Here is a 23,067-nt window from a genome sequence, read left to right on the forward strand (position 1 = left end):
GGCAGAAACACTCCCTTAGATGATTCCCTCCCTCAGAAGCCTTGTATGGTGAAGTGTAACATTGGATTTCTTTCAGAGGCCTCAGAGGCTCTTGTTTTGGTAAATCTGAACTGGGGTATTTTCCCCCAGAAAACATCCAATGTAAATAGCCATTACAAGCTACTGGAGTAGATTGAAACATTGCATTTGAATTGCTTATAATAGCTAATTTGTTGATCTACACAAAGGGTTAGCTGCAATTTCTGAGCTGGTTCTATTAGACTTTATTTAATGAGACAACTTTATTGCATTATAAAACTGCAGACCTCCTTGTTTGTGCAGTTTCAACTTCTTTACTTTGTTGTTGAGACATTGCCATCACACTGTTTTGGTGTCTGTAATCTGTTGTACGGGTCACAAATGAGCATCAAAGGTTGCGTTGTTTTTCTTTTTTTGTCAGTCTTTGTTGTTACAAAGGCTTTGAGAGAGTTTATGGTATTTTTGTACAGGAGCCTTGTAGGAGAGACAGCAATGAATAGGCTGGAAAATGAAAGGCTCTTTCCCAAGTAGCATAATATTGTGCTACCCTCAAGTTATACCACAGTGAAAATTACTAGCTAGGGAGTTTTATTAAAATATTATTTGATATCAATCTATCTGCTTTATTCTATGCTATTCTGTTCTATTAGAGAGGGTTCAAAGTGACATGTTTGCATTGTCTGCCATAGAGGTGCCATTTTCTCTGACAGGCGTATGTTACTTGATTATCATTAGCCTTCATTTCTTCATTTTCTAGACGAACCCTTAATAAGGTTTCCAGCACCAAAGGCTCTATTCAGCAGCAGGCTGGGTAGCCTCCTCCGGCTCTTTCTCCAAGGGAACGGAGAGCACCTGGCTCCTTCCAGGACCGAGTCTCCATTGAGAAATGATTGAGTAGTTCCCCAACAGTTCAAGTTTCTCAAAAACACACTGCTATTTTAATGCTGGTGGTATTTTTTCCCCTAAACATTTAGACCATGTCATGGTAACAGCTACTTTTAGTTCTAAATTAGTTTTCCCATCCCTCATTTAAAAAAAAATGAGAGAGTTTCAATTTCTTCCCTTTAAATGTGAAATTCACTGTTTTTAACTTTTAGTAACTATAAACAGTTATACCAGTAGTTTGCGAACTGCTTTGCATTTCCTACACAAATGTAAATTACTATATTGATTGCTAAAAAAGATGTTTGTGATAACAATTGATCATACTAATTATGAAGAGGCACGTAAATGCTTAAGACAAAAGCAAATGTACAGTAAGTACAACATGTGTTGTAAGCTTTTTAGCAGGGGGATGACAACAAGAAGGGAAGCAGCAAAATTAGCATTCCCAGTACATATTTAAAAATGAAGAGGTAAGGTAAAAATAATCATATCAGACGTGGGTAACAGGGATAATCAATGGTCCATTTTTTTTCTGTCCAGTTAACTTTAATAGGTTTGCATGGGTGCAAACCCGACTGAATAATTGAATGTACAAATTCTTGATATTAACAATTGAACATTTTATTGTCCAAGCCAGGGCTAAAGGAAAGGACATTTAAGATCCTTAAATGTAACCCTTAACAAATGTACCGCAATGAATTGTTACTACTATTATTATTACTGCTATATTTGAAGAGTGCCGGAAGTAAAATGCAGTGGATTCAAAAATAGGTACTTCCCAAGTGCAATTAGATGATTACTTACTTTGGTCAAACTAAGAAGAGACTTAATTCTGCAGAAGAAATTCAACATTCCTTTTCGGAGTGGTCTGATCAGCAAGTAAATTACAGTCAACCAAATTTAAGAAAACAGTGCATGCAAATCTTTTGCCTATATAAGCAAAACACAGGATCTTAATGTTTTTTATTAAAAAATAAACTCCTCTATTCCAAATCTGATTACCAACTGATTCTTATAAATCTTTATTCAACTTGCATATATTTATAAGGGAACAGAACAATGTACATATACAAAATGGTGCAATTAACTCATTTTATAAAGGAAATCAATATTTTTGTGACCTTTTTTGCACTTTCTAAGTCTGAAAAAACCCTGCAGTGCTACCTAGTAATATTGAGACTTTACAATAAAGTTGAAACATGCTGCTAGTTTTAGCTCTGAAGTAGTGCTGCTTTATGCAGGATGGTTAAGGCACGATACGTACTAGTATCTAGTTTGAGAACAAAAAGATTTCTAAATGGATTGTGCTTATTATCAAGAAACTACACCTTCCCATGGTCCAAAGGAGAATCATACATAATAGACACAGATACGGATATTTCCTATCAGTTTATTCCATACCACACCTTCCCCTTTTTGTTTTAAAGTGCGAGTATGAATCTCTAAATGTCACTGTGAGTATCGCTTTCCACAGAACCTGCTGGATTGCCTGATCCAGGAAAGCTCTTTTCACTCCATTGGTGGAACGGTTTGTCATACATCCTCTTCTGGATCAGGGCTGTTAGCACTGGATAATGGTAGTAATTAATACTAAATAGTATGTCTTCTTTGTAGAAAACTCATGATAAAATACTTACCTTATTACACTTCTCTAATCTTAATGTTCTTTGAATGTTTTAAACAATTTATGGAACAGTCTTTGCTGATGTAAAGTATAATTGCAGGTTTTTTTCCTTGTCTGGTGCAAGGGTTACAAACACATTCTGTAAGATGATTACATTCTCTCACATACCTTAAGAAAGGCTTCTCTCTGATCAGCTCAATGTTCTGTATATTGTAGGAGATGCAGAGAATAGTATAATTCACATAAATTTCCATTAATGATACTGAATTTCCTTAAAAGACTAAATTTAATCTACATTTCAAAAAATGAAAAAGTGCGACAAACATTTTTCTGATAGGCACCCTAGCTGAGCAGCAGCTTTATGGCTGTTTGTTAAATTAGGTAGAAAATGAAAACCTTTTCTTTAAGATTTGGGGTAAAACTTGAAAACTGTAAATGCATCCAGGCAGCTGAGGTCCTGTTGTCGAAAGGCACCTGGAGCACATCTACATTGCCGCATGCTTTCATGTTCCAGCTCACCTGCTTCTGCTGGCACAACATCAAGTCTTTCACGCCCCTAGTGAAGAGCCTGCTCATAGCTTTTGAGGGCTATTCCTCCCTCACGCTGAAGTCACAAAGATTTGGTGTCAGGGATGCTGGGGCATGTAGTGTCTCAAAACTTGTATCCGTTTTAGGAAATATTTCTTGGATTATTGTATAATACTGAGTCCATCCTTTCTGTCCCTGTAAAGTGTCAATGGCTTTAACTCAGCTCTACCCGTACTTGAGGCACTCACTCCTGAGACGGCACACTGGTTGCTTTCCTTCCCTCCATCTCACTGCTGTTCATTCCAGCTGCCCTCTATGCTGGCCAAGAGCTCGTACAACAGGCAGATAACTCTGTGAGATGCTGGATCCCACACAGATTAGCTCTTCGGGTGTAAAGTGTATTCAGCGGGGGTAGGATCATAGCAGCATGGAGACTGGAGGTGACAAGCAGTGGCTCCAGATCTTCCATCCCAGGAGGCAGACACATTTCATGAGCTTGCCCTAAGCCTCCAGGAATGGGACGCTTATGCCCTGCAGTGCAAACAGTTGCCCCGTAGAGCTGGTTACCCCTAATTGCTGTAAGTTCATGACTGGTTCAGTACCGGCAACTCATTATTTCTGGGCTAGCGAGGATGTGTGAGACAATCAATCGTGTGGCTTGTGTGTGGATAATGGGTATAACTAATGTGCCCGAAATAGCAGCTGGCTTTCCAATAATGGGCTTCCCAAAGTGTGCTGACTGTCATTAATAGTATTCATGTCTGCAGGTCGCTTGCCAGAAAAAGTAAGTAAGTGAATACATTTATCAGACTTCAACGCAGACAAGCATCAAAATGAAATATGCAGGAAAGGCACATGAAGAAAGTGTATCCACCTCGGGAATTTCAGGGGCCAAACTGAGTTTGTTTTGCGTGGGCTGTTCTCTAATACTATGTCTTCTGGAGACACCGGAGCAAACCCTGACAGGCTGCTGAACAAGGAGCACAGGAGCCCTGAAAGCACAACTGGCACCCTCTAAACCCCTGTGCCCCCACCCAGACAGCACGCCGAGAACAGGCAGAACAAGCACCCCAGGAAAAATCAGCTTTGTGAAGTTTACCGCTCAGGTTAGCTGTAATTCTTACCTTTTTAAGGAAAGATTGTCCCTTAGTGTCTGGTCTCTCTCTCTCTCATTTTCCCTGTCCCTCCATGGAATCTGCCTTGCATCACAGAAGACCAAAGGAGAATGAGGAAATATGTGACTTGCCCCCAAAACTGAAGCAAAATCCCATTTCACTACATGCAGTATCCTTGACAATAACAATCACATTGGTCACAGTGAAATCAGAAATCATTCCCTGTAGCGCCTGCATCAATAAACACAATGAATGGCAGTTACCAGGGTCTGGATTTGATTCTTCTAGGTCCAGGTCTTCAGTCTTTTCCCTAAGCCATCCTCACTCTGGGATGCCTCACAGCCTATTCTTTTCTGCAGGCTGATCCTGAGCTTTTAACTCCCTCGGCTGTTCCCAAAACTGCATTCCTTTTCTGCTGCAGGCTTTATCTCCTCCCTGTAAAACTCAGCTTGGCTGTGTTGAGAACCATGCCTTAAAATGAAAGCCTTTCCTATCCTGACCACAGAAATTAAGTGGAATCCTGGAGCCTTTCTCCAGGCAGGCAGCAGATCGCTGAGTGATGGGTATCACGCAGTTTGGTGCACCTGAGCTGGGCTGTACAGAGGGTTGTGATGAGTGGCACCAAGTCCAGCTGAAGGCCAGTCACTAGTGGTGTACCTCAGGGGTTGATACTGGAACCAATATCTTTAATGACCTGGACGATGGGAAGGAGTGCACCCTCAGCAAGTTTGCTGATGACAAAACTGGGAGGAGCGGCGGATGCACCAGATGGCTGTGCTCAGTCCTCAGCGGGCTGGAGAAATGGGCAAACAGGAACCTCATGAAGTTCAGCAAAGGGAAATGCAAAGTCCTGCTCATGGGGAGGAGTAACCCCATGTACCAGTATGTGCTGGGGGCTGACCAGCTGGAAAGCAGCTTTGCAGAGAAGTTGCTGAGGGTCCTGGTGGACACCAAGCTGACCACGAGGCAGCAATGTGCCCTTGCGGCAAAGGCGGCCAACAGCCTCCTGGGCTGCATCAGGCAGGGCACTGCCAGCAGGTCGAGGGGGGTGACCCTTCCCCTCTGCTCAGCACTGGTGGGACACACCTGGAGTGCCGGGTCCCATCCTGGGCTCCCCAGTACGAGAGAGACATGGACATAGTGGAGCAGGTCCAGCAAAGGGCCACAAAGATGATAATGGGCTTGGCGCACCTGACATACGGAGGGTGAGGGTGAGATGGCTGGGGCTGTTCAGCCTGGAGAAGAGAAGGCTCGGGGGGGATCTCATCCATGTGTATAAATACCTGACCGATGGCAGTAAAGAGGACAGAGCCAAACTCTCCTTAGTGGTATCCAGTCAAAGGCCAAGAGGCAATGGGCACAAATTGAAATACAGGAAATTCAGTTTAAGCATAAGAATAATCTTTTTTACTGTGAGAGCGGTGGGACGCTGGCACAGGTTGCCTGAACAGGCTGTGGAATCTCCATCCTTGAAGATACTCAAAGCTCGACTACGCATGGTTCCAAGCAACCTTCTCTGGTTGACCCTGCTTTGAGCAGAGGGGTTGGACTAGGTCATCTCCAGAGGTACCTTCCGACCTCAACTACTGTGTGATTTATTTTTTTTCCTGGAACAGGACATATGGAAAAGGTTAAATGCGAAGCAGGTTGGCAAGGCCAGGGCTTACAACACAACATACGCTACTGCATCCTCATCGCCAGAGCTGGGAATGCCTGCAGATGTCAGTGTGTGAGGTCATTCATGGATTTTTAGTACTGTCAGTAATTTAGGCACATTGGCATGTAGATATATTGGGTAGGGGCTTAAGTTACATCAAAAATCATTAGGTACTTTCAAATACTTTTGACTGTTTTTCCTTATATCTTTTTTAGCTGCTTAGTTATAGAGACACGTTTTGCAAAGATGAAAGTTTTAAGCAATTCCAATTTTTAAGTCTCTTTCTAGTTAATGCTCTAATTTTATTTATACTTCAATATCAGCACAAAAAAGCAGCGATAAGTCAGCCTGTTTAATATTTGCATAATTTGCTTTTTTCATTACATTAGTAATTGTGTAGCACTTTGCAACTGATTTACAAAACTCATTTTCCTGCAAACAAAACAGTTATAAGCACTAATTAGAGTATTGTATTTTAGCAGCACATGAAAAACAAAATTTTGAACTTGGGTACTTATATCAGTCCAGAGTTTAAAGCCTCGGCATACTGGGAAACAGTGTCTCTTTGGTTTGGGGGTAGGTTACAGAAGGAGGAGAAGGCAAGTTCAGTAGCCCCAGGAAGTCTGCCTGTCCGGTGGGGTTTGTACGTCCGTTTGGCACAAGGATGCTGGCATGACCAAGACTCTACAGATCATCTTCTGCTAACTGTAAGCTTGTTTGCTGTAGTTCAAGGTTCTGAGATACAACCTTAAAAATGTTGTCTTCTAAGGGAAATGAAGAAAACCTCTCTGCCTCCTCAAAACATTAGACGGCTAAATCCAAAGGCACACAGACACGTAACATGGGCGGCAGGTAGAATGCAGGTTCCTAAACCCACAAACACAATCCATAAAACTCCCATCTTCCCTTTTGGTTATTTGGAAGGCTGTATCTACCACAGCGCTCATCTATAATCACGTAGGTACCTCCATTTCTGATACTGAGCATACACAGAATTGCTGCCAACTTGCCTGAACTAATTGTGTTTGCATTTTATCCGATTCCTAAATCTGTTTGGGATTGACAGACCAGGCAACCTGAGCCTTTACTTCCTGAAGGGCTCATCTCCCCCGGCAAGCTCAGACGTCCTCCTCTCCTGCTGAAGTCCGCCACTGTGCAACTGCGAGAGATTCATGGGGCCACAAACAGAGCAAGCAAAAGTTGACCGTGTCTTCTGCACTGTCCTAAGGAGGATACTCCCCAGTGAGGCTGACAACAAATGGCTACCGCTCTGTGGCAGGGTGTCCTACTGGTTTTTTGTTAACATTTGTTAATAAAAAGTGCTAAAATGCATCTAAAAACAACCAATTGTTGGTATACTCCTTATGTCTCATCTATGAACTTTTTTCTCTGATGTTCAGCAATGTGACAAACAGCTTTCAAGATAAGGCACCTTTTTAATAAAAGGAAAATAAAGAAAGAGAAAATAAAAGAGCACTGTTCAGGGAAGATAATGCTGTATAGAGTGCATCTCTGGTCTGCCCGCTGCTCAGTTCTGGCAAGATTGGTATCACATTTTTAATGAAATTGCATCACATTTTAATGTGACTCGTACACATTTATGTAACCCTTAGTAGGAATACCTCCGTCTCAGGCACGCATTGGTGACCAGTCCATCCAGAAGGACCAGAACCCACCCTTCCTTCCTCCCAGATGGCACAGGCAAATACTACAGAGCCACCAAGAACCGTGTGGTAGGCTCAAGCATCTTCCATCTATTCAGAACGATATGGAAGTTTCCGGGGCTTGAATGACCAGAAACCTGTAGAAGTTGTACTATCTTACTATTACCAAAGTTATTTTAATAGGTCATTTTAGCTTCTTATTTGCAGGAGATACTCTCCTTGCCATCTTCTACAGCTCTTTTTAATCACAAACATATATGTGAGAATGGATAATGAGTGTCAGTCACTGAGGAAAAAAACCCGAGTTTAAAGATCTTAAAGCTGAAGCGTCTCTTGTAACCTAGAAGTAATTGTTGGCACAAGTCTGCGGCTACTGAGAAGAAACATTCCAGTCCTCCAGAACTGAACCCTCAGCTCCACCGTCTGCGTATTTCTCCTACCTAGCTTTAGGGAATAAATAAGAAGAGGAAATTAAAAAAATGAGTGTCTTATTTAGAACACTCACAGAATAAAACCTTTCCTTGGGAATATCACAGTTCTTTTGCTTTCGATTAATTCTAGGGTGTTACTGTACATGCTTCAGATGACCTCCATGCTGCAGCATCAAGTAAGAAGAAGGGGTGCCTCCTTGAAAATCAAGATTCGATTCATTTAAAATTCTCTGGGGGAAAAAGCTGCAGACAGAAAAGATCTGGCTAGAAGTTTATATGCTGTTGGTGTGATATATATACCATAAAAAGTACATCTAAATCAGGTGACCGCTTTCTTCCATTACTAGCATCGGGATACACAGAAGCAGTTGTTCAGTGTAAAACAGCTCATGTGAGGAAGAGAATGCAATTAAATTAACTTCAGCCAGGCACCCAGGCAAGCTTTTCCCGTAGCACAGAATGGGAAATTACAGAGTGGCATTGACTAAAAGGATTTATCTGTAGTCTTGCATAAGACAGAGGGAAGCATACATATTCCACTCAATGATGCAAATATTGTCAGCTATTTAATACGTAGTATACTTATTCCTGAGAAGCCAGTGATACTGAGAAAAAATAGGACTTATCCTTCATTTTTGGAACACATTTCTGGAGCAAATCCAAAGCAGCAGCTGGGATTTTATGACTCCTGCAGGACCCTAAAAAAATCCCACATTCAGTCCTAAGGAATTTTTACTCACATTCAAAATGATGGCACTATAAAAAAAAAAAAAAGCTAGAAAATGGCTTATTGTGGACTGAAGAGTAGGGCAATCTACTACTTTATTCCTCTGACCTGCAATTTTGCAGAACTCCAATGCTGGCGAAAAAGTCGGCAGGAGGATCAGAACTACAACCTTAAGGCTCGATGTTTGTATTCTTTTCATTCGTAATGGAAAGGCTAGGAGTAAAAGCTGGACAACAGAGGTAGCAGGTAAGATTTAGGACATGGATGACACACAATTGTCTGAAGTTTTTTCATTCCATAGCACTCTAAAGTCCAAGTTTCTTTTAAGGAATGGCAGAGGTTAGGAGAGTAAGTGCCAGAGTAATTTTTTAGAAGTAGCTATATGGCTTCCAAACCACTTCATTGCCTTGAAACCTGCTCCCTGGCCGTGTGTTCTCCAGCAGCTCCCGGGGCAGTTTTCAGCACCTGCTCCTTGCGCGGGCGGCTGCTGGGCTGAGCCGCCGCAGAGCCTTGTCCCCCTCCACCTCCTCTGAACCCGCCGCGGGCAGCGCGGTTGCTCTGCCTGCACGCCCCAAAGGCATCTTCTGGAAGCTTTGCCCTCTGAGCAAAGAATCTAGCTGGAGATCTTTATTTTATAATGCTTAGAAATTCACATGCACGCTCACATTTCTCTGTAGAAATACCAATAAACCCTCCCCCCGCATTATTTAAGTAAAGGGACTATGAAAGGAAGGAGACTATTAGCACAAACCTGTCTCTTCTTGAAGAAAGGACACAAGACTGTGGTTCAAAGACGCAGTACCCCCAATAATGAAACAAAAATACCAGCGGTCACACAATTCAAACCTGACATAAACCCAGTCTTACACTTCTAACTTGGTAAAACGTTTTTGGTTTGTTATCATCGTGCCGTTGGATTTTGTTCTAGATCAGGTATCACCTGTGCTCTTGCAGGCAGCAAGAGTTGCCGGCAAAAGCAACTCCTTAGTGTATACTCTTAATTCAGCAGAAATCCGGGATATGCCTGCTCCTCCTTTGGATCACACTGGTGCTGCTTGGTGATCCTGCCACACACAGGATCAATGATGGGACCACGGCCCAAGTGCAATCAAGGAAAAGCCAGCAGCTGCAGCTCTCATCAATGGGATTTTAATCAAGGGTTTTTCAGGAGTATCAAGACACACATTCTGCTTTACGCGCTGTCAACGCAGAAAAATGCTGTGTCAGGAAACTGTCATTATGTTTACAGCAGAAATTAAATCCAGGAAACTCTTAAAATCTTCCTCTGAATGAAGGGTTCACGTGTAGTTGTCTGACCATGTAAAATTACATAATTTCTGTAAATATGAGGGAATGAGAGACAACACAAAAATAATCACAACGTAACTGTTAGGCAGAATGAAGCTCATATAGCATTCCACCCCCAGAAGCGCCTCAGGAAAAAAAAAGCTTCACTTATATTACTATCATTATTTCAAAATAACATGCAAACCTGCCACTTTGAATTTTTACAGTGTTTTTTTTTTTCTATAAGAAATAAAAGGAATATTTAATCGCCACAGCATTAGTCTCCTATTAGGACATGGCTGTGTCAGAAATAATTTTAGCCGTGAGATTCGACGTCTTCTGGTCAAAAGGTCGTAAGGAATTGGCTGTAATAATGACAGAAATCCCACCTGTCGCAACCGCGTCCCGGACTCTTTATGGTGCAAATTCTTGGTTTATTTGATCAAGGGGCTGCCGGTGCCGTTCCTTGGGAGCTCGCCTGTATTTTAACTCGTTATTTCCTAAGCTTTCCCACGTGTGGGGGCAGGCGAACTCGCCAGTCGGCAACTGCGAAGGGAAGGGGACGACCCCATGTTAACGCCGCAGCCGTGAAGCCGGGGCCGCGGCGCCCGGAGGGGCCAAAGCTCGGATCCTTCCCCCGGTGAGGAGACGGCGACCCCCGGGGCGGGCCTTTCGCGCCCCGCCGCCGCCGACACGCGTGTCGCAGCCGCACCCCCCGCGGCGTGGGCACCGAGCGGCTCCCCGCGGCCTGCGCCCGCTGCGGCGGCACCGCGCCCGCGCCCCGGCCCGCACCTGGCGGCCGGGCGGCGGCAGCCCCGTCCCGCCCCGCCGTGCCGTGCCGGAGCGGGGCCGGGCCGGGGCCGCCCCCGGGCCCTCCATTGTGCAGCCGGCGGCTCGGGCGGTCCCACCTGCCGGCAGCGGGGGGGGCCGGGGGCCGCTCCGCGCCTTCCCCTCCCGCGCCCCCCGCCTTACCCCCGCCCGTCCCCGGCTGAACCGGGGCGAGCCCGCCCCGCGTCCTCCCCCGCCTCCTCCCTCCCGTCCCCCGAGCTGGCGGAGCTCCGCCGCCTCCCCTCCCCCGCCCTCCCCCCTCCCACCGCGCGGCCGCCGCCCCTCCGCCGCTGCCCGCCGGAGCCGCCGACTTCCCCCCGAGCGCGGGTCGCCGCCGCCGCCTCGCCCTGCCATGAGCCGCCCCCCGCCGCCGCAGCGCTGAGCGGGGAGCGCGGAGCCATGCCGGGCTGGAAGAAGAACATCCCCATCTGCCTGCAAGCCGAGCCGGAGCGAGGTGAGCGCCCAGCACCGGGGGCGGCAGCCACCGGGAGGGAAGGAGGGGAGGGCGGGGGGCTGCCGCCTCGCCCGTTCCCCCCCTCGCCCCAGCCATCCCCGGGGCACGGCGGCAGCCGCCCCGCGGGGGGACGGGCAGGCGGGCGGCCCCGCGCCTTCCATCTTGCTCTGCCGCCGCGGCAGGAGCGGGGGGCGTGCGGGGCGGCGGCGGGCGGCCGGCACCCAGGGGCCGGGCCGGGCTGGGGGGGGCGCGCCGGGCCGCGCCGCCTCAGCGCCGGCGGCAACTAACTTTTCTCCGCGGTGCCGCCGAACGCGCTCCCCCGGGCCGGGCTCCTGAAGCCGGGGGGCGTGAGGGGTGTGTGTGTGTGTGCGGGGGGGCGGCTCCGAAGTGACTTCGGGAAACTTCCCTGCGTGGGGCTCTGTCCCCGGGCCGCCACTCGCGGCGGTGGGGTCGCGGCTGGACCCGTCCCGCCCCGCCCCGGGGGGCGCCGGCCCGGCGGAGCCGCGGACGCCCGCTGCGAAGCGGGGGCGATCGCGCCTCGGCGCTCAGCAGCGGCCGGAGGCGCGGCCCCGGCGGTCCCGCACCGGCCCAGCTGTGGCGCCGGGCCCCTGAATCCCGGCGCAGGGGTCGGTCCTGGCGGAAGGCGGGTAGTTCCTCGTCGCTTTTCAAAATAAACAGTCTATTTATTCTAATAAAAATGTAACTTTGCCCTTTCCTCAAAGAGGGCTTCGGTCCTGGGAGGCTGGCATGTCACTGCTCTGTCCTCAGTCTGTGAGTCAAAGGAGAAAAGGCTAGTACGCCGTGTACACTTGGGAACTTTCAGGTATGCCCGTCACCTTGTATCTTTGATTTACAGGTCGTTAATTCCGCGGTAGCGTGTGGAGTCTTGAAGCAGGATGTTTGGTTTTGCTTGCCGCCGTATTGGAGACGTATCTGTACTGCTAGGGTCAAAAATCCACCGAGCATTAAAAAGGAGGAGGTTTTGTTTGCTGTGTGGAAGAAGTATTGTACCCGTGCGTTGGAGGTCTGTTGGAGAACTGCTGCCCTGCTTCTGACTAGTAAATCCCATCCCTAATGGGGAGTTCATCGCAAACATAGGACATCATAAAAATAGTGGCTGAAAAGGGAGCAGGTATTTCAGCTGTGACAAGCTAGATTTTCAGTCTTTCCTCTTGGTAAATACCATCATTCCTAAAATCTGTGGTCATATTTCTTTATGTCTGGAATCTGTGTAGCTGAGGAATTGCGGAAATAGGGTGGACGACAGTTGTCAAAATACATCAGATGCTTTTACAGATGAGGAAACTTTAGAAAGGGTCTGATCTGGCTATGTCAGAAACTGGAAAGATTTTCTCATTGCGTTCTGCATAAAGGTTGTGTCATGAGCCGTAGCATGCGGACTTGTCTTTATTCAAAATAAACAATGGTAATGATTTTGCTCTGATGGGTTTAATGCCAGTTAGAATACCGATTTGTTAACAGTTGTTCTTTATTCTTATTTTCTATTTAATCTCTTTCATCTTCATTATGAAGCTGGATAGATTTATATGTTAATAGTCTCATCACTGATGCTTTCCTTTATTGTATTTCCAGTGTGCAAATAAAAAAGCTCTTCTGTGCCTAAAGTAAATGATTACCTTCTCAAGTATGTTGCACTGTATATTGCTCAAGTCTAGCTGGTAATTTAGTAGGATTCCAGTTACTGGAACTTTTCGGCTTTAAAGTCGGAAAAATATTAAATGGTCAAAATAGTTAATCAGTGTTGAATTTAATAGTCCTTGAGTATGAAGAATAAATGAAATAAAGCTTTCAAACTCGCCAGAAAAATGGCCAGTGCAGTAATGAAATGAAGGTGCATCTTTAGCTAATGTAGGAGTTTAGTATGGCATTGAGTTAAAAGGCAATTACAGATACAGTTAAATTCTGGTTCAAAGCCAGTTGAGCTAACATCCCCCTCTGCTGTTTCTAGAAAATATTTCTATTCAGTTACTCCGCAGAACATTTTATGTACATTGTGCTATCAGAAGACTTAGGTGAATGTGAATGCTGTTATTTTAAACTAACATTGTAGCTGGTAATTTTCTATGATTTAGACATGGAGTAATATTGGATGTGAAATATTTAGTAACATAAATTGTGTTTATGTCACATATACAAGCACACTCAGATATAGGGTATAAAATATCCATTTATCCATCCATCCTAAATGCATATGTATATTGGATAGTAATACTTATATAGAATATAAGAATAAGAAACATTTCATGCGTGTGTATTTTCATTGATTTTATGTACCTGTAATCTGATGGCTTAAACTAGTGTTTTCTTCTAGTGAGAGGAGCTAGTCTTTATGCAACCCCATGAACACCAATAGGACCGACTATCAGAGATTTTGCTGTATAACACCACAAAACTGCTCAGTTAATTTGGTGCTGAAGTTTCTTGGCGGTCTCCCAAAGCAGACTATAAAAATGAAGAAAAAGAACCCCAAAACAAACAAACAAACAAACCCACCCAAAACCAAAAAAAGCCCAAAAAACCAAACCACAAACCAAACAAACTTCAGAAAACAAGTGAGTAGCAAAATAATCCCGGTTCATCCATGTGCCTCCCGCTGGCTTTCCCCTTCAGTCTCAACTTCATTGTATCCACAGTCTGTACACCCCTTCTCCATCATAATGAACCGTTATTGTGCAGCTTTAATTTCAAGTCTAGGTGTAGCAGCAGGTTTGAATTGGAAAAGAGGAGGTCACTGGAGGTGCTGGGAAAACTGGGAAGGCAAAGATTTCCCTATGGTGGTTTGTACAGGTGGTTTCCACAGGTAGTTTGTACAGACTGTCTGTCCCCACACTTTTTCCTCTCAAACCTCACAGGCTTCCTTTTAGTCTCCCCCCGGGAGCTCTGCATCCTATGCATGCACCTGTATAGACCTGATCAGGCCCCTATGTCCTCAGCTGTGGAAAGGAGAGAAGTTGTGGGCGCTGAGATGTGAGGCTTGAGAATTGGGTGGATTTGTTAGAGAGGCTGTGTGGAAATCTCACCGCGTCCCTGAGGCAGCGTAAAAGCTTCACTGGGTACTGATACTCTTGTCTCTGTCCAAAGCAATGCGGCATTGCATTGGGGAGCACTTCAAATGCTTTTGTATCTCCCCTGGTTCATCTCCTATGTCAGGAACTGGATGGTGGTGCTACTGCAGCAGCGTTTCTGGTGCGAGGGCTCAACTCAAAGGGAGCTTCGTTGTGATGTGAGGAGCTGTCGGGATGCTGCAGTCGTATCCTTGTGCAGACACACTGCGTTTGCTCCGAGCAGGGTTATTTTAGTATATCAGTATCCTTGTTTGCCCCTTCCTTGCTTCAGAGCCCCCCTTGCATGTTGAATGCCTACCTCAAAAAGTCCTTAGCTCAGCCTGTCTTTGTTGTTCCTACAAGTCATGTGCTGAAATGGAGGTTATCCAAGAACTTGACAAAACCAGAATTTTGCTAATGGAAATTGGCTGGTCTTATTGAAATGAAGTAGCAGAGACGTGGTCAACGCTGTTGGCTCACCTTGGCAATAACCGATACCCGGAGTGAAGGAGAATAACCTGGGTTAATGTTCCAAGGATCAGAGCATGCGCTTTCACGTAGGGTTTAGCAATTGTGAGAGCGCTTTGCTGTGGAGAAGATTCCCTTCGAAGGGGTGGCAATCAGTGGTATTTCAACAAGTATTTTTAGATGTCTTCACTGCGGAAATTATGTGGAATACTTACATCAACCAAAAAAATCATATTGTGCTATTTTTCAGAGACTAAAACTGTATTTAAAATATGAAGTGGATAGCTGCTTTTTTGTGCATAGTGCAGCGCAGTTACTGGGTTTCTACTGACTGCTCTGTATTCGAGCAGTGCTCTGCAGTGGCTGTGCCGCTTCTGGCTTCCACCGCCACAATTATCAGGAGGAGTCCTCTCCTTTGGAGGACAGGGATTGAGCTCTGTGTGGAGTAGAAGAACTGTAATGTACGCCTGATGCAGTAAACCCTGTCGTTTCAAAAATGACATGTGAAGACTTACCAGTGTAAGACAGGGTCATTAAAATTCAGGGCATGTTCCCCCCCCTCCCCAATTTTCTGCCTAAGATGCTAAATCAAATCTTGTTATAAACTGCCTAAAACACTTTTTGAGGTGACATCTGAGCAAATACTTTGAGAAGAAAAATGTTCCTGGAATTAATTTTCTTCAATATCCCTTCCAATCAAGTTAAATGAAGGCATTTTATGGAACTCCTGTTTCAACTTTATAGCTGATCAAGTTTGACAGGAATACAGAAAATAGTATTTGTGTATCTTGTATGTTCACTATGGGACTGCTTGAGATCCCTTAATGTACATGGTTATTAATTTTAAGAATGCATCTAAGTATATTTTGGTCTTCATTTAAAAAAAAAAAAAAAAAAAGAAGGTATTATGCCTTCCGCAGTTGTTCTGCCTCTATTCTCAACACAGTAGCCAGGTTACATGGAGGAAGAAGGAAAGACTGTATTTTTATTTTGTGTTCTTCCATCCATCTTAACAATTCTTGACAGTCAGGGAAATTAGGTGAACTTTAGGAAGCGTTTTAAAGGAAACATCAGGAAATGTTTTAAAACCCAGGACTCGAGGATAAAAAAATATGCAAGTTATTTTGTGAATCCTGCCTCAAATACAGAACTAGCATGTTCTCATGGAAGGTGTTCTGACAACAGCATCTGTCCCTGAGGTTGCTGCTGCCTGAGCTTGTCTGCTCATCTCAAGCTGGAAGAGAATCAGTTTCCCAGATAAGGGAGAGAGATGGGCCTGTTATTGAACTTCATCGTGCTCTTGTGGCTTAGCGATTTACATCTGATCAAACGAGGCCACTTTAACAGAGGATATGCTTCATACTCTTTCCAGGTGCACGTTAAAATACTAGCTTGTATTTTCAACACAAAAGGCTGAGGATAACTGTTCATTGTCTTTAAGCTCTGGTCTAATAAGGCAAGAGGAATCTCTCCCTGAGCTTAAGTGGATCCTCAGAAACTGAAGTAAGAAAGAGCTGGAGACCTAGTGCTTGCTTTTAACTGACTGATTTGTAAACTTTGGGATGTCAGGAAAGTTTGGGTTTGGAAACCTGCAAAGGCTTTCTGTCTTTCTTTATCTCTTTCCTCCTGAAAAGATGAAGTATAAATTGGGTGGCAGAAAACCTTTTTTGAAGAGAGGCTGTGCTTACAGTGGCAGCCCTAAGAGTCAGGACTGGGTGCTGGGGGTGAACATTTGGATTCCAGCTTCGGGGTAGAGGTGCTTGGAAGATGGTCTCTACCCCAGTGAAGGCATTGCCTAGACTTAGGGTAGAGTCCAGGCAGATACCTAGTTAGTGAACAATCTGGACATGTGCTCAGTTATCCTGTGCGAAGCATGCTGTATTTGCTTTTTAAAGTGAAGAAGTCATGAATAACAGTAGTAAGGTCAAAAATGGAAGGAAACATCACCATATCTTAGCCTCTGACATAATATAAGAAGCTAGCTTAATTATAGCTGCCTTCCAGTCCTCCAGTGGCATCTGAAAATAGAACTAAATCTCAAATTGGAAAACACTTATAATAAAAGATACATTAATAACAAAACACTAATTACAAATGGCGTGTATTTTGTCCTTGCCAGGGCTTCTGCTTCTTTTCACCTCAGTCTGACTGAACTGCGTCTTGGACAGTTGGTCTTTCTTCATTTGCTAAACTGGTGAAGACCATTTGCCAGGTGGGATAAGATGACACTCTAGAGCTGGTTTTCATCAGCACACAAAAGACACAGGCGCTGTGTCACTTTTTTCATTCTTTCTCTTAAAACCAGCTGGGACTGGGAGGGTTCTGACACAGGGATGGAAAGGAGGCAACAGTTGCTCCCTAGTGTCCTTTTAGCATGAAAGGAACTGAGAATAAGCAAAAAGCATCTACGTCTCTTGTGGCCTGCACAGCCAAGTTAACAACATTTTATGACTTGCAGTATTAAAATAATTTGATAAATGTTGCAGAATCTTCATGAAGGTATCGTCTTTGCTGATTGCTGGGAGATGATTGTCTAGTGTGTCTGGGTCATAACCAAAGTTGTTTTTTCCATATAGAAAGAAAATGGGAGATATTGGGTGCAAATAAGCAATTTCTATTTTTTGCAGAGGCAAAACAATTTTTGCTAATGTTCGTTAAAAGTGGGGAGTTAGGTTTGCCAGCAGTGAGTTATGACTTATTGATATGGCAGCAAACACTGTAGCTTCCCTCAAAGAACACCAATATGTTGAAGTTGAAGCTGTAACAATATTTGCCACTGATGGGCATGGTTGCTTTTGGGGGTATCTGGGAGCCGTGAAGGGTATAAGCTCTAAACAAAAGTTCTTGATCAGAGTTTCCTGTGCACTGAAATTGTAGAGAGGGGCATAACCTAAAATATCTAAGCTTCAGTGTGACAGCCCTTGGTAATGTAGATAACTTTTCTTGAATGCCAACACATAGTTATATCCCTACTATGGGTTGGGTTTTTTTGTGTGATTCAAAATCACCTGAGCTGCCACTGCTCAAAGTTCTACATGAAAAGCTGTCACGACTGGAGCTTGCTGGCTAAAGGAGCTGCAGTAGGCGAGGGTTGATGGTACGCCTTCTTCACATTGCTCATGTCTGATCCCTGTTTAATCATGCTGGTGCTTATGGAAAAGGATGCGCTGAATCAGTAACTGTCTATAAGGGTCTTATGACTGTGGCTGTGAAACTCTGTGTTGTTTGAATGTTTTTCCTAAGCCATTTGAGTTTATGCATGTTGAAATGTCAAAGTACCATCCCTCCCGACTTACGCAAAAACAGACTGACGAGATGTGTCAGCATCCCTTGTGGGTGGGGACAGGGCGATCACCTGCTCAGTCTTTCAGTCTGGCAAGGTAAGCGTGACACCCTGTAAAATGCAGGGTTAAAATAGTAACATTTATGTTGGATACGCGTAATCTTGATTGCTGTATCACACTACTGATGTTTCTTTCCTTTGTCATCCCGCTGGCACAGGCTGTGCTGGGTGACTGGGCAGCACAAACCGTTCTGGTGTGTCCTGTGGTACGGGGTAGCCAGGTTTTAAGCTTCTGAATGATGCTGATGATTTAAAGTGTTTTTTCTTCTTTTTTTAAAGTCGTTATCGTGCTAATTCTGCTTTCCACTGATTCTACATCACAAGTTAGAAGCAATGTTCTTTGCTTACTATTGAAATGTTTTAAAGAGAACACACGAGAGAAAAAGCAGATAAGCAGGGGCTGACAACTTTGATACCGATACATATTTCACATGGAATTTCGTTGTCTTCTCTCTTTGGAAATTACCACAGGAATCAAGAAAGACAGGTGTGACTGACGCAATCTCAATCTTTTTTGTGTCTTATTTAATTTCTTGTTATCAGTGAAAATCACCACCGAAAAGATTCTGCTACTGTGCAGGGAAAGCTGCGGAGAATGTTTTAATCGCTTTACCTTTCTCTTTACATACTGGGATCCCACAGACATTTGGGGAGCTCCACAGTTGCCTCGCTAAAGTTTAAATCTTTTTTTTTTTTTTTTCTCCTCTTTTCCTCAGGATAACGTAATTTCTTTATTCCCTGAAATATAGTTAAAGATTGAAATATAATGAGGACAGTTAAAAATAACTGTCAATGAAACTTACTCATAATTTTTTTTTTTACCAGTGGGGCAAGACTGAATTTTTAATGCCACCATTTTGTGGTGTGCTAATTGAATATTGTGTAACTGACTACCAACGCTTCCTTATTAGCAGACAGGATTTTGAATGTTGTCAAGTACTGCCAGAATGTGTCCTCCCAGTAACTCTTTCCTAAGAAGGCAGGGACCACATAAAAAGCTTATTTTTGTTTAGTAAGCCACACCGTGGAGCGCAGCACTTTCTTTCTGAAGCAGTTTCACGGTAGGTGAGTGCACAGTGAGACGTGACCTCTCTGTCCCACGCTGTAAAGTGTGAATTAAAACCAACATATTTACGTTTAACCAACAAAATGAAGAACATCATATCGGTGACTGGAGCATGTGTTTAAGTGAGCCAGCCCTGGGATGATTCTTCATGTTTTGAGCTTTTTGTTTCTATGGATATCAGTTAGCAAGATAGAAGTGATGCCAGCTTTTCTACAGTTGCCTGCAATGGAGACCAGGTGTTCCACAGTCCAGCGCTTGTTTGTCAGTTTAGCCTCTTCTACAGCGGGACAATATTCCTGAGAACAATTTTTTCAGGCAAACAAATGAAGAACAATAACTGGTACTTTTTTGGGGGGTATAGTAATGGCTAACATTGTGCCAAATCCTTTAGCAGCGTTCAAAAATGTCTGTGGGATAAATGCGTTCTGCATAGGCGGGAAGAAAGAAGGTGCATTGGGTCCTTGGGGTAGGGACTGCCAGCGGTTCAGCGCAATCATGTTTGCTGATGGGAGGCCTTATTGAAAGTTGTTATTAAAATAGGAGTAACACACCTGTGGACTATTTGGATTATATTACTCTTTTCTATTTGGATTATCATCTCTGTGGATCAGATGCTCTGTCCTTTGCACTGCGATTGGAAAGAGGAGCTTCCCCTGCTGCTTCTGTCTTTCACCATCGTTGCCAGCTCCTGGTCACTAAAGATCAGCAACGAGCTGGTGCTCACAGGTGAGCATCTGAGAAGTGTTTTTGGTATCTGAGCGAAGCCACCATAGTTCCAACAAGTGAGTAGCATCAAGCTCCCTGCTATACTCTGCATTCTCAAAATCTGTTTAAAGCATTGGTAACTGGCAGGATTTTGTCCTCGCTTGTGCCCATGCTCCTCATGAAAGGGTTGGGACCTGAGTCTGGGATGAGGCTGTTGTGGAATAAACACACCATTTTACTACTCTGACAAAAAATTAATTTCAATGGCATTTTTAGTGAAGTATTTGGGTTGGTTTTGTGTTAGGAATGGATTATTTACACAACAGCTGCGCAGAAAGTAGAGCAGTAGTCACACAGAAAATACTCTGGGGAGTGAAATTCACTGCCTGGTAAATGGATGCAACTGTGCTGCATTCTGGAGGTTAATTCACTTGTGCCAGCAAATTTACCGAGCCCTTGTAGCTGTTAGTGGAGGCCGTTTCTTAGTCCAAGGTCTCTTTTGAAAAGTCAGAGAAAACTATTGCCCAAACATGTGTTGCCTCCTTCGTTTGTACCTGCCGGTTTTATTCTTTTGTATTTTCACGTTTTCTGGTGGTTTTGTAAATATCGCAATGTTTTTGAATGTGGTGAGATTTGAGCCTGAGCCTTTTCAAAATACCTGATATATTTGATAAGACTTCCAATTTTGTGAGGAATATACCTGTAAATTACTTGACCTTTTTTTGTAATACTAACCTTTTCCAAACCAAACACAGTAATATAGGATGTAGGCTTTCAGTAAACTGTGGTGTAAAAGGTTCTACGTAGGTCATGATTTGGCAGGACCAAGGAAATGTCTCCTCTCTTACAGAAATGTATTTTGAAATTATAATTTGTGGTGCTTTTAACTTCACATCTTACTAGGACTGTTTGCAAAATGTGCAGGAGCCAGATAAACTTGCAGGATTTGCATGTCAAAAGTGAAGCAGTTGATTAAATGCTTTCAGCTGGGGTGTGGGCAACTGTGTGGAGAGGGGAGAGAAAGAATGAAAGGGATAATGTGTAAGGATAAATCAGTAGCTTTATACTTGTAGCTCTTGTGAGTAAATAACTTAATTCAGGAACATTATTAGTAGCAAAAAAAACCCAAACACCCCTCTCACACCTCAAGCACAAAGTGTTAAAACACGACTGGTGGGTTTTGTGTGTTCACATTTGCTTATTGAACACACACATCTTGTAACTTAAGTTTCATCTTGTCTTGATTTCAATATTATAGGGCTTTAGTATTCCCAAGCTTTCCTGTCACTACAACTGCTGACGAAAATGATGTGCTAACTCAGGCTTTTCTTATGGTCTCTCTTATTTCCTTTATCTGTCTTGAATGTACTAACCCTAAAGTTTTTGAAATCTCCTAGCTGCCTAAGGCGTTGCTTTCACACATCCACAGATTCAGGCACGCGCTGGTACCTATATTTATGTGTTTCTTTAAAAAACAAAAAAAATCATGAATACTGTGTATTGTATTGGTTCATCATTCTGCTTAGACACACTTTAGATGTGTTCGCTGCTATTTGTTTAAATATTTAGTGTGAACTGATTCTTGCTTTTCAGAACACTTTAATATGAAAAGAGCCTTAATTTTCAGATGACTTGCCCTCTTGTCATTAAATATAAATTTTTCAAACCAAAGAAAAAGAGGAAGGTTCAGCTGCTGGCTCTATATTCTATTTTCTGCTTTCATTAAAGATCAGGGTAGTAGGTAAGTAGTGCCTGAAGCCATATTCCTATATATATAGTTTCTTTTGCAAAGTGATTGAAGTAATTTTAAAAAACACAACCTCTGAGAATTTTATGACGACGTCCTCAGGTAGGTGGCTTAAATATAGAAAACATCCTTGTAGTTGAGTTATGGAATCCCATGTTATCTGAAAAACTTGCCTTTAATATTTTTTTCTTTCACAGCTTATAATATATATCAGGCTAGTTTTGATATTTCTTTCCTTTTCCATCACTCCTTGCTTTTTTCTGATCTTACCGGGGTTGGTGGTATTTTTTTTCTGACCCCTTTTTTGTAAGTAGGCGTATTTAATTTTTCTTTAACTGCAAAGAATGAAGTCAGCATAAAAAGAAAAAATACCATGATGGGCCTGTTCATTGAAATGGAACAGCTCTTTGGTGTTTAGGCTGATACTCTGAAGAAAAGTATTGAAAAGTAGCCTTTAATTGACTTGTTTCAAGTCTTGCCTATTATTTCCTTAGTGCTAACTGCCTGTAATAATTACATAAAGTGTCTTTTTCTAATTTGTACGGTTTTGCTTTCAATTATTAAAATGGAAATTCAGTATGTATATGTGAAACTTCTGAATGTCCTAATTGGCAAAATCTGGATTTTATTCAGTTGTGTGAACACATTGTAACTTTTTGGGGGAGTTTATATGGAATTGTAGATTATCCCTATATAATTAGGATACTCAGGGTTGTAGTTACGCACATTTAGGGGTTTACAAGGTTAAAGGTAAGCATTTTCATGATATTTAAAAATACACCTTTTATGGCACCCTGCACTGGTAGACTACAGTACACAGGGAGCACAAGTGAAGGCCCTTTCCTGGGATTGTTCTGAAGTTGTGGTTCGTGGTAGTATTCTTTAAACAGAACAGTTTTTAGCCTGTTGTCATGAATCTGGGTGTTCAAGTTCAAACACATAAATTATCTTATTTGCATGTGGATTCCAGTTGATAATCAAATATTAGTCATTTTACCTCAATCAATAGCACACTAAGGATTAAAAGAAAAACAAAAACTTGTCACGAACTGATAATATGTCAAAGAAATCTGATTATCAGCAGAATATGCATGTGGAAGGCTTGAACCAGCAAACTGTCCTGCACAGAGTCCCTAATCCAGCAAAGTATTTAAAAATATACACGTGTTTTTCTGGATCAGATCATGACACTCAGTAAACTGTTAGGCTCTAGCTGTATGAATGGATAACGCATGTGGTCCCAGTTCATTTGATGCTGATCTTAAAAAGGTCTCTAAGTCAAGGCCACTGAAACCTTTGCTGCTTATGTGTATGGATACTTGAGAATGAATAAGCCTGAAGTCAGTATGCTTAAATTTAGGCTTATAACTTATATGCTTAAGTGGCTCAAAGGATAATTCGAAAAAGAAACTGTTTATTTTCTTTAATTATTCTTGTGATATGTGCTAATATCTG

At 43.3% G+C, this 23,067-nt stretch overlaps 1 protein-coding gene across 2 annotated transcripts in view; it reads left to right on the forward strand.

Annotated features, from left to right (window-relative positions):
* Positions 1 to 11,163: 11,163 nt before the first annotated feature.
* The window catches only part of GRIP1 (glutamate receptor interacting protein 1), a gene marked incomplete at its 5' end in the record, with an annotated part of 332,803 nt that continues 320,899 nt past the window's right edge, over positions 11,164 to 23,067 (forward strand). For both annotated transcript variants that reach the window (XM_082308369.1, XM_082308362.1), the window contains one exon: positions 11,164 to 11,218. In XM_082308369.1, coding sequence (XP_082164495.1) covers positions 11,164 to 11,218 — 55 coding nt within the window. The remainder of the gene's footprint in view (positions 11,219 to 23,067) is intronic.

Source organism: Platalea leucorodia (genome assembly GCF_965183815.1).
Source record: "Platalea leucorodia genome assembly, chromosome: 4".
NCBI lineage: Eukaryota > Metazoa > Chordata > Aves > Pelecaniformes > Threskiornithidae > Platalea > Platalea leucorodia.